Here is a 12,553-nt window from a genome sequence, read left to right as displayed (position 1 = left end):
CTGGTAAGAATTGAGGTGAGGTACCATCTCCCGCACTGCTAATAAAGACCTCTGATAGCTCCTGAGGGCTCTCCTCTCAACAGCTCATCTCATCCCTTTGTTCACTCTTAATCCAGATAACATTTCTTTGATTTCCACATTCAAAGCTAAAATACAGCACCTGAGGGTGAATCTAAACAAAGCATTTTAAAAACCAAATACGAAGAACACATATTATATGATTCTGTATATATGAAATGTCTTCCGTATATATGAAGAATAGGCAAATCTTTAGAGATAGAAATTAGAGTAGTGGTTCCCAGGGCCTGGTGGGGGAGGGGAATAGGGAGTGACTGCTAATGGGTACAAGGTTTCTTATTGGGGTGATGACGATATTTGAAAATTAGATTATGGTGGTGATTGCAAAATTACATAAACATAGTAAAAAGCATTGATTTGTACACTTTAAGCAGGTGAATTTTGTGTCGTGTAACTTGTATTACAATAAATCTGTAAAAAAAAAATCCAAATACATACGATTTTGCAAATATTGTTCCAACTGGTCCCTCCTCTCATCAGCCATGGCTGTGGTCATTGCCAGATAGTACTTTCGTGGAAAGGGTGGCAGGCAATTGCCAAAGACCCGTCTCAGCTGAAAGATACAGAAAACACAGTTAAGGCAAGTGAGCCTCTAGTTCAAGGTTGATGAGCTACTAATGCCCTCTCTTAAGGCAAGTCTCATCCTAGCATTTTATTTAACCCTTCCTGGTGGTAAAAAGGAGAAAGAGAGGATAATTTGATTTTCTTAAGAAGGAATTTATAATATTTCAATATATGTTCTGGGGATGTGACATACTGCAGACTGACAACTCCAGTCTAAGTTCGGTAGAGTTGGGATGTATTTTTAATTTTCATTTGTTTTACAAGACTATCCCACTCACGTCATACACTATTTCCTTAATTCATTCCATAGTAGTATTTGATATCAATGATGATAATTAGGAATTTAATTTCTCAACCCCACCTCCACCAAATCAGAACGTGACAAATGTTAACAGCTGTGCTGTCTAATGCAGTAGGCTTTAGCCACCTGTGGCTAATAAGCATTTGAAATGTGGTTAGTCTGAATTGAGATGTGCTGTAAGCATAAAATACACTCCAGATTTCAAAGAAAAGAGAATGTGGACTTATCTCACTGATAATTTGCATATTGATTACATGTTGAAATAATATTTTGGGTATATTGGATTAAATAAAATATACTAAAATTAATTCCTTTTTTTTTTTTAAGACAGGGTCTTACTCTGTTGCCCTGGGTAGAGTATAGTGGCATGATCATACCTCACTGCAATCCCAAATTCTGGGGCTCAAGCGATCCTCCTGCCTCAGACTCCCTAATAGCTGGGACTACAGGTGTGCACCACTATGCCTGGCTAATTTTTCTATTTTTTGTAGAAATGGGGTCTTGATCTTGCTCAGGGTGGTCTCAAACCAGCAATCCTCCCACCTCAGCCTCACGGAGTGCTAGAATTACAGGAATGAGCCACTGTACCCTGCCTCCATCTGTTTCTTTTTATTCTTTTTAATATGGCTACTAGAAAATTTTAAATTACATAGGTGGCTCACATTATATTTCTACTGGACAGTGCTGGTTACAGGATTCCTATAAGGCTGACATATGGTCCCTATAGAAACCTGAGCAGGCCCTTCCCTCCCACCCATACATGATCCATGACCATGGTGGTAATTATTTTTATGGAACCTAAACAGTGGATGCATAAAAAATAATTTTTAAAGTAAGAACAAACACTCTGTCTTCTTTATTCCAGCCCTACGCTTGCAGTGGCAGCTTGAAGGTAACAGCATTATGCTCTTTAAAATAGGAGAAAGGAAACCACTTGGAAACTCAGTCAGGTTTTGATATGGTAAGGCTGAAATCTTACTACTATAGTCAGGGGCTTAACGAAAATGAAAGTAGGTCTAAGAGACGTGAGGCTACAAACAGACAAGAATTTTAATTCCATGGCCTTTGTCACAAATACAGTATATGTGGCAAATACTTACCTCATATAGGCCCTAACTTTAAAGTACATCCAGAATCTGACCACTTCTCTCCACCCCTACTACCATTACCCTGGGCCAAGCCACTGTCATCTCTTTTCTAGATTATTGCCGTCGACCTCCAACAAATCTCTCTGCTTCCACCTTTGACTCCTTCAGTCTAATGCTAACACAGCATCTGAGGCAATACTTTATTAAAAAAGTTCGGTCAGATCATTCCACTGCCCTGCTCAAAGTCCTCTGTGGTTTCCCATCTCACTCAAGCGAAAGCAAAAATCCTTATAATGACCTAGAAATGCACCATGTGATATGGTGGCCATTAGTCACCTGTCAGTAAATTTAAACTTAATTAAAACAAAATTTTAAAATTTAGTCCTTCAGTCTTATGAGCCACATTTCAAGTGCTCAATAGCCACGTGAAATGTTGCAAGTTGCTATTGAATTGGACAAAGCAGATATGTAGCATTTCTGACGGCACAGACGGTTCTATCAGACAGTATTGGTCTAACATCTAGAGCGGTTATTAACTGCCTGCCTGTGGGCAAAATACAGCTCCCTGATGCATTTTACGTGGCTGTTATTTATTTGACTTTTAGAGAATTTGAATTTGATGCCAACACTTATTTTTGTGATATAAAATTTTTAAAAACTTACGTTGTGGAGGGAATACAAAATATTATAACGATTTTGGAAAACAATTTGGCAATTTCCTACAAAGCTAACCATAATCTTACTATAGAATACAGCAATAAGTATGTACCCAACTGATTTGAAAAGTATGTCCACATAAAAACCTGCATGTGAAGGTTTATAGCAGCTTTATTCATAACCCCCCAAAACTGAAAACAACAAAGATTTCCTTCAATATGTGGATGAATAAACAAACTGTGATATAGCCATACAGTGGAATATTATTCAGCAATAAAAGGAAGTGAGCTATCAAATCACAGAAAGACAGGAATGAACCTTAAGTGCATATTGCTAAGTGACAAAAGCCAGTCTGAAAAAGCTACATACTGTATGACTTCAATTATATGACATTCTGGAAAAGGCAAAAGTGTAGAGACTTTATAAAAAGATCAACAGCCACCAGGATTTTGGGGTAGGAGGGTATTGAATAGGTGAAGTACATGAAATTTTTTAGGGCAGTAAAGCTATTCTGTATGATACTACCATTGTGGGCGCATGACACTGTGCATTAGTCAAAACCCATTGAACTTTACAACAGAAGCTTAAAATACGCAAATATTTAAAAAAATAATTTAGGAGGTTGGGGGAATCCCAGGATAGAATGCAGAATGTTACAAAACTATATTACAAATATATGGAACCACTTCACTGAAAAGCATGAGGAAAAAGGTGCTGATCTTAAGTAACTTTGGAAATGAGTGGAGTCTGTAAAACTAAAGGCATAAGCACTGTACTCTAGTTGATAAAGTTGTTTCCCTTGGGAGTATGGGAATTAACAATTCTAACACTCTTACATATGCATATAGAATTGAACAATTAAGTAAATGAATGGCAGACAGTGGAAGTCAGGTTTCTCACTGTTGTAGTGGGAGTTTACACATACCAGGAAGAGGCTAGAATGATCCACGTAGCAATGCATTAGAGTTAGATACATTAATATGACCTTATGTTTACCTTAATATAGACACAGATGGTTACATACAGAAGTATTTACCAATATGCCTGTATGCACACCTTAGTATACACACATATATTTCCTTGCCCTGTCAGCTAAGGGGACCTAGAAGCAGCAACACTGCAGTAGCAGTGAGCACACCTAGTACCCAGAGCCCGGTTTCTAACACTGTCCTACTATAGAAGCAACCAGGGATCCGTGGAGAAATGGCTGATTCTAGAACTGAGGCAGGAAATAGACAAGATGAGCCTGGAGCATCTTGTAGCTCCAGAAAGTAAGGAAGCGCTCAAAACAACGACAAGAAAATCAACAATGGGAGTATGTCACAGAGACACCGGAACAAACTGAAAGAGCTCCCAAGGGCCAAAGACGGAACACTTCGAACAACAAAATAAAGTAGCATTGAAGTATAACCCAAAGTATAAAGTAAATATCCATGAGTCCTTACAGATATAATTATTGAAAAATAAGTAGGAAAGAATAGACAGATCTCCTGTGCAGAAGAACACCAGATAATGCATGCAGATAATCATTCCTCAGGGAGGCGGAGCATAAATCTCCACTCCTTAAGTGTGGGCTGCACATAGTGACTTCCCTCCAAAGGGGGCGCTATGGAGGGGAGGAAATAATAACTTTACAGTAGGGAAACCTGAAAAACACTACTGCAGCCAGGTGATGGTGGCCAACATCTAGAGTGATAAGTCAGGCTGATGGCAGGTACCCTTGATATGATGTGATTAGAATGGCACTAACCTCTGGGGTCTTCATCCCCACATCCCATAACTCCTGTCTAATCATGTGAAAAACGTAAGACAAATTCCAACAGAGGGACATCCTACAAAATATCCAAAACATACTTCTCAAAACTGTCAAGGTCATTTTTAAAAATAAGGAAAGGCTAAGAAACTGTCACAATCAAGAGGAGTCTAAAGAGACGTGACAACTAAATGTAATGTTGTACCCTGGCTGGGATCCTGGAACAGAAACAAGACACTAGGTAAAAACTAAGGAAGTCTGAATAAACTATGAACCATAGTTAATAATAATAATGTATCACCACTGTAATAACGTGTCAATACTGAGGCTGGGCGCTGTGGCTTGCCCCTGTATTCCCAGTGCTTTGGGAGGCTGAGGTGGGAGGATTGCTCGAGGCCAGGAGTTCGAGACCAGCCTGGGCAACATAGCAAGATCCCTGTCTCTACAAAAAAATAAATTGTTTAATAATAAAAAAAGTACCAATACTGATTCATTAACTATGACAAATGTACCACACTAATGGAAAATCTTAATAACGGAGGGAACAGGGCATAGACTATGTGGAAACTCTCTGTATTATCTTTTCTGTAAACTAAAACTGTTCCCAAAATATAAAGTTTATTTTTTTAAAAAAAATCCTGATGTTCTGGCTTCTCCTGAAAAAAATCCAAAGATCCGGAATGGATGGGTTCACACTCCCTGAGGCAACAATCTGTTAGAGAAGGCATAGCAGGTCCACGGCACCCCACTCTCCTTCTCCTGCTCCTCATCTCATTTATTTGCCTTACTTCATGACCCAAAACTGATTTTGAAAACAAAAAGTAATAATAAAAAGAAAATCATGACTTAAAACTCATTTTGGAAAAAAAAAAAGTCATAAATTACTTGCCTGACCCCTCTAACCATTTAAGTTTGCAACCTCTCCTCTAAACCCAGTATAAAATATTATAGCAACAATTCTGTTTCTTTTAAACTCAATAATATTTTTCTGCCATGCCAGAGACTGTCAAAAGGCATCCCAGTTGGAGTATCACCCCAGGCAGAGCTGCTCAAACAACCTGGGATTTATGCACCCCATCTCTGCTAATTCCATTAAATAGAAGCAGGAATTTGTCTTCCTTGCATGCAATTATTTCTTGATTAACTGATTAAGTGATCTTTAAAATGCAGTTGTCTTCTTTGGCATGTGTTCATAAATGTCACAGATGCTCCCAAATTGGTTCTAATCATAGCAGCCTTGAGTCAACAGGCTGCCTGCTTTATCCATCTGCAGGGGAACATCTTGGGGAAGCCCTGAGGCCAATGAGCTGGGGAAAAGTCAACAAGGATTAAGGTTCTAATACCTATCACAGAGCAAAACCCTCCTGGCAGGTTTTACAACCTGAGCTGACTTCTCAAGGAATCTCTCCCCACCCTTCTCTGAATCCTGGTGTAAGGGGGAAGATAAACATATAGTAAACTGAGTAGTTAAGTCTGCCAAAAGTCAACTGTCATCTCCACAAGTTCAACTCCACCAAACAGAACCTTTCTGTGGGTCTCAGGTAGCACACAGTTTAGCGATCAAGACCACTAGTGTACTGAGAATTATCTGGTACTATCTCTCTTTCAAAAAAACTATTTAAAGAGATCAAAAGGAAAACACACCTCTTCTTCTCTTTTATTATGAGGTGTTTTTTGTTTGGGGTGTTGTGTTTTGTTTTGTTTTGTTTTAAGACTATGGTCAATTTTTTTAAATCCCAGAACAATCTCCTGTACCCACTTCCCCATTGTGCAGTTCTGGCCTTGTAATAAGAAGAGACCTTTATGGGTCAGGTGAAAATGTCACCTCCTTTCCCCAGCTCATCACACTCACAGCCCCCCACACCTATCCCACAGTGGTGACGGCCAGGGACAAGTGGAATTACGGACACAAACGGTGTCCTTCCTGCAGCCTGTTTCTAATGTCGACTCATTCATCCCACCTCTCCCAAGTCCCTTGCCATCAAAAACTCCAATTCACCAGATAAAGGGACACAGCTCAAATGGGTCTGAATTGTGGCATCTAATACCAAAGAACAGTGGCCTGGAGCTTGAACGTTATCCCATTTGCTTCTCAGAATAGCCCTGTGAGGTGGAAGGATCATGATCACCATAAATACTGTCATCCTTGCACCTTGACACAGGAGTAACCCGAGACTTAGAGAAATGAAGTGACTTAAAACTAGGTCCTACAAGATAATGAGGGGCAGAACTTGGACTCAGTCTTTTCACTTGTCATCATCACGGCCACCGCCATCATCATCTTTTCCGCCAAATCTCCATGGAGCAACTACTACAGCAGAATTCCATGCTGGGTATTCTAAACTCACAAGCTTCCATTTGTCCCTTCATTCGGATGTTTGGTTTTGCTCCTAAATAATCAGAGGAGACAAAATATACACACACAAAGAGGAACATGACAAGCTCTAAACACAAAGTGACACAGGAACCAGAGAAAGGCATCTCATGTAATCAGGGGTGACTTCCTGGAGTGGGAGGGCTTAGGTGGGCTTTGAGAAATGGCTGGTCTCTGACAAGGTAGACAGAAACCAGGAGTCTTCCCAGGCAAAAGAAGTGAGCCAGGCAGAGGCAATGAGTGGGCCAGCTGACAGGAACAGGAGGTGTGAGTGGGGAAGGAGCAGGAGATTGGTTACAGCAGAGGGGAAGGAGCCAGGTTGGGCCAGCACCGGGCAGGGAGAACTGAACCAGTGTGTACCAGATCATACAGCCCCCCTCCTGCTGAAGTGTCCTCTGCAAGCTTTCCCAGCTTGTCCCCACTGCCATGTCTGATGCTGGCAGAATGCAAAGAGACAAGCAAATGGCCTCATCTGTAACACTTGGCCAAAATGAGCCGATTAAGTATTTCCCTCACAGATTTCTTTAAATTGTTTGTGCGGGTTGGTGCAGGCAAGGGCAGGGGCATAAATCAAATTGGTTTTATTTATCTGCAGGCACAGAAAGAAGTTGGGCGGGTCAATTGGCACCTCAGAAAGATGGGCAGCATTCAGCAGCACAGGGGTGAGCCACCAGACCTCGAGGGAGCCTAAACGGGGGACAGGATGATGACAACAGGGGTGCGGGTCACAGCTGACCTCACGCAGACACCTACATCTCTTCCCCAGGTTCAGTCTTTGTGCATCATTAGCTCTCCACATACCCTGGCTGAGACGGACCAGGGGCCACCTCATCTGCCCAGGTGCTACTCCTCAACCTCAGAGTTATCCAATATACAGAATATAAACGCGATTCTTAAAGCCAAACATCACACGTGCTAACTTCATTGTCTGCACCTAATTTAATGCAATGCGTGGCATATAACAGAAACTTAGTACATATTTCTTAAGTAAATGAATAAATCAGTTAATTCTATAGGATGAAAACTATTCTATCAGGATACAGACCTTCCCAGGAAACAAACTGGAGATAAACTTATACTCATCAAACACACACACACACACACACACACACACACAGATGGGACCTTTCTATTGTTTCTATTTTTTAAAAGTGCTTTGTATTAAATCAGGTTAAGAATTCTCAGCCATCTCACACCCTCTGTTGAATAGGAATGGGAAAGGTCACTCAACCTTCCAGTCTCAGACTTAGGGCAGCCAGGTAAAATACAGGTGGCCTAGCTAGGCATGTCACAAATAGTGCATGGGATACTTATAGCGAAAAACTATGTTCACCTGAAATTCAAATTTAACTGGGAACCCTGTATTTTTATTTGCTAAATCTGGCAACCCTACTCGGACTCTGTATCTATAAAATGGGAGTGACAATGACAATTGCACTTATGAACTTACAAGGGCTTGCTGGGACAAAGGCCTGTGCCTGGAACTCCCATGACAGAAAGTAGATGTTAGTTGCCTGGGACCAGGGGTGACTAGAGGGGATCAAGGGCAAAGATGACAAGGAGACTTTTAAAGTGAAAGAACTTTTTTTTTACATTGATTACAGCGGTGGTAATTGCATACACTTACCAAAATTCACCACACTGAAACCCTAAAATTGGGAACTTTTATTACATTATTCTGAAATATAGTAAAAACATGTTAGTTTAGGACTCGATCATTTGACAATTGTTCTATTGGTACAATTTACTTTATCAACGTTAGTAAGAAATCACATAATATAATGGGTCAGAGCAGGTTCTGGAGATCAAATCCTGGCTCCAACACTAACAGTATGACTTTGGAAAAATTGTGCCTCAGTTTCTTCATCTGTTAAATGGGACTAATTATAATCCTAGTTCATAAAGCGGTTGTAAAAATGAAGCTATTACCTGTAAAGTGTTTGGCACCAATCTTAGCACATGGTAACTGCTTGCTAGTTATTGTTTTAAATTAATAATACCAGTAGCCACTCAAGATCTAAATGGTTTCTTTCATATGAAAAGGGGGAAAATGATAAATATAAGGTGTAATGAAACTGGATAAAGAAATCTCCACTTTAGGATTTAGAAAAACCTGGGACAAATAGGAAGTATTCATTAAAATCTATTGTATACCCCACTGGGGAACTGAACTGTAGTAATTCAATATTTAAGGGCCCCTGTAGTGAATAACAAAGTTTCTTCTCAAATAGAGTATCAAGAATAAAAGTTTACTCACTTTATGTCTCTGATTCGGGACCTGCTAGGATTTGATTAGTCTGTTTTCCTGGAAATAAGCCTTTTCCTGAGTCTGTTAGTTAAGCGGGGCCTGTGAGTCAGCAAACACTTACTGAGAATGTATTACGTGCCAGGCTCCGGGAGAAACCAGTCCCTGGTCTTCACAAGCACTCTGTTGAGGCTGATATCCATAAAGACCTACTTGCTTATTATTTCTGGTGAGAAAATTGGCCAGAGGAGAGGTGAGGCAACCAGCCAGGAAGCAGGGGCCTCCCCCAGCCCTCTGCTGCCTCCTGCTTTGCACCTGGAGACGGCCACCTCCCCTTTCCCACCTCCCACTGCAGGAGGACAGATGAGGGTGGGAGATGATACCCTGACTTCTGCCTCCAAATGCCTAGAACAGCCATCCTTTCTCATCCTTCAAGACCCCCCTCTGCCTGCCTGTGCTGTCCTCACAACTCCCCGGGTATGTTTCGCTCACAAGTAGCTTCTTGCCTTTCAGAAGTCTGAATCCATGCCCCTCTTCATTCACTCTTTGACAATCATTCCTGAGGACCTACTGGGTTGCAGGCACTAATAATACAAACATGACTGCTCAAATTAACTAGTAACCGTGGTTGTAGGCACTAGTAATACAAACATGATCGCTCAAATTAACTAGTAACTACATTACAACTGCTTTCTTGTGGATGCCAAAGATACTTAATCGTACTTTGAAATGGACTTTTCCAATGCACTATGACATATGAACAAGAAGGCTCACTGCAGTGACCATTTCAGTAGCAGAAAAATCGAACTGAGCTGTCCATCAACAGAAGATGGTTAAATGAAACGTAGTGTAGGTACTCACTAGAAACCCACAGACTGAAAGGACTCTGACAGAGAATGTTAACAGCTGTTGCCTCTGGGCAAGGTTTTTCTGATGTCTCTACATTTTTCTTTTTCACTTTAGGCATGTGCTCTTCAGAATCTAAAATCAAGAAAAGAAAAGAAAAGAAAAGAAAAGAAAAGAAAAGAAAAGGCAACAATTCATAGAGGAGGGGAAGGAGGGTCAAGTTTATTTCCAAACTTCCATTTACTCCTCTGACTCATTTTGAAGACTTATAACCCCTCCTCATAAGAACTATAAAACCCATTAGAATAGACCAATAAATCAGTCTGCCTCCCAGAGAAAATACTGTCTAGACATCAGGGTGAGAAACTATGGTGGGAAGCGGCCTCCTAACTTGATAAGTCATCTGTTTCCTGGGTTCCCAGCCTGCCAGTATTTGAGGCCTATGAATAAGGCCATTTGAAAACAAAAATAGAGACACACCTTTTTAAAGGGGGTAAGCTTAAGAAACTCTAGAGAGAAAGGAAATTATCTTTTTTGTTTTTTAAAATTTAAACAGGGTCTCACTCCGTTGCCAGACTGGAGTGCACTGGCGCTAATGTAGCTCACTGCATCACTGCAGCCTCGACCTCCCAGACTCAAGCAATCCTCCTGCTTCAGCCTCCCCAGCAGCTGGGACTACGGTACAAGCCATCATGCCAAGCTATTTTTCAAATTATTTTTTGTAGAGATGGGGTCTCACATGTTGCCCAGGCTGGCCTGAAGCTCTTGGCCTAAAGTGATCCTCCCATCTCGGCCTCCTTAAGTGCTGGGATTACAGGCGTGAGCCACCAAGCTGGGGCAGAAAGGAGATTAAATACCCCTGCACGATATTCCTGTGACTCTACACCTTGGTCCAGACTTGGTTTGCTTATCTTGAAGGAGGACATAGTCCTGAGGAACAGTGGGCACTGAAATGGAGCCCCCCATAGCCCCAGCACCCTGCCAGGGGGCTGGCGGGGATCTTCAGGCTGGAAAGGGGTTGGGAGAATCATCTGCGCTCTCGCCCATCTCCCACCCATCTGTAGGGTGATTAGGAGCTGCAAGAAGTATTCGTGAAGCTGTATGACAAGCAACTCACAATTAATCCTTGCCAGGACCCTGTTTCACAAATCAGAAGCCTGAGGCTCGGAAAGGTCCAGTGTCTTGCCAGAGTCACACTACCCGGGCCCTTGGCACACTTTTCCCCACCTGCTTCAGGTGGACAGGCTCCTACCCGCCTCCGACTTGCTCACCTGTTCGTTCCAACCGTGTAGCTGGCTGTAGCGCACCTTGCAGAAAAGGAACCCATCCAGGTACACGGAGTACAGCTGCCAACACACAGACACCCCGCCCCGGGTTAGCCCAGGGAGCCCCTGAGCACTGTCACCGGCCCCCTCCCTGCGCTGCCCCACCCGGCCCCAGGCGCACCACGTAGCGGCCCCCCAGCGCGTCAGGCCGCTGCTGGGACACCGGGATGCAGAAGTGCATCTTCATGGCCGAGCAGCGGCGGGAGCCCGACCTGCGGCTGCGGCGCTGTCTGCAGCTCTGAGCCGGGCGGCCGCGGACGCAGCTGGGCTGCCCTCGCCCAGGAGGGCCCCGAGTCCCCGCCCCGTCCAGCTACCACTCGGGTCAGGGCCAGATGGGGGCGGGGCGCGTCCACGGCAGCCGCACCCCTGCCTCGGCCGCGTCCACTGCTGGCCTTTTCTCCACGTAGGTGCCCTGAGGGACTTGAAAAAAGTTTGTGTCCCGTTACCTGCCTACACTGCCAGCAGTGCACTGTGAATTAAGATGAAAAAACCCACAAACATAAATCTAGTAATTACCCTATGACTAGCACAATTATATTAGGTTCAGTTTTTTGTGTTAACAGTTGTTAAATGTAACACTTAAGATATGCCACAATATATGTAACACTGCTTTAGTATTTTTTAGACCTTTTTCTCCCTTCCCCTATACCAGAAACCTCAAAAAATGGAAGTGGCTTGTGTGTCTCCGTCTCTGAGAAGCCCTGCTTTCAAACAGACGCCAGCGCCCAGTTAGCTGGGTTCACGCACTTTCCTCTCTGGACTACCTGCCCCAGGTTCTTTCGACAGTCTCGCATTTTGAGTTGCTGTGGCAAACAATGCTTCTAATTCTCTGTTTCCGTTAAACCAGAATAGAATTCCTCCTGCCTTGCTGTGGTCGCTGGTGGAGAGAGCCGCAGAGTCATGGGCCCGTGGTCCCGCGGCAGGCCCTGGGCTCCCTCTTTGTCCTCTCCTTTAATCCACACAGAACTCTTCCAGGTAAACATTAGAGCGACATCCTACCAAGGACAAAACAGGCCGAGGGAGTGGAGGGATTTTTCCGAGGTCACAGAGCATTTTTTTCCTAGGTCTGAGTATTTAACCGCAGGATTTAACCACAGTCCTTTAAAATGCCCGTCATCGCCGGGGTAAGAGCTGAGTGCCGCAGTGGGCGCCCGAGACGAGGGAAGGCGAACCGACACTTGCTGCACACGCAGGTTTCCTGCAAGCCTGCTGTGTGCCAGACCCTGAAGCACATTATGCCGTTTAATTTTCACAGTAGCCTGTGAGCTAGGAGCCTCTTACAGAAAAGGGAATCGAGACTTAGGGGAGGCAGCGGCATGTAG

General features: G+C 43.1%; 1 protein-coding gene across 1 annotated transcript in view; it reads right to left on the bottom strand.

Annotated features, from left to right (window-relative positions):
* Positions 1–11,495, bottom strand: part of SNX31 (sorting nexin 31) — a 65,581-nt gene extending 54,086 nt beyond the window's left edge. Inside the window, exons 1-3 of the mRNA XM_012643597.1 lie at positions 11,353–11,495; positions 11,178–11,252; positions 517–631 (exon numbers count right to left, since the gene is read on the bottom strand). Coding sequence (XP_012499051.1) covers positions 517–631; positions 11,178–11,252; positions 11,353–11,418 — 256 coding nt within the window. The 5' untranslated portion in view covers positions 11,419–11,495. The remainder of the gene's footprint in view (positions 1–516; positions 632–11,177; positions 11,253–11,352) is intronic.
* Between the last annotated feature and the right edge of the window lie 1,058 nt (positions 11,496–12,553).

This window comes from Propithecus coquereli, unplaced genomic scaffold (genome assembly GCF_000956105.1).
Source record: "Propithecus coquereli isolate 6110/MARCELLA unplaced genomic scaffold, Pcoq_1.0 Scaffold2, whole genome shotgun sequence".
In the NCBI taxonomy this organism is placed as follows: domain Eukaryota; kingdom Metazoa; phylum Chordata; class Mammalia; order Primates; family Indriidae; genus Propithecus; species Propithecus coquereli.
This window is presented reverse-complemented; position numbering and strand designations above follow the sequence as displayed.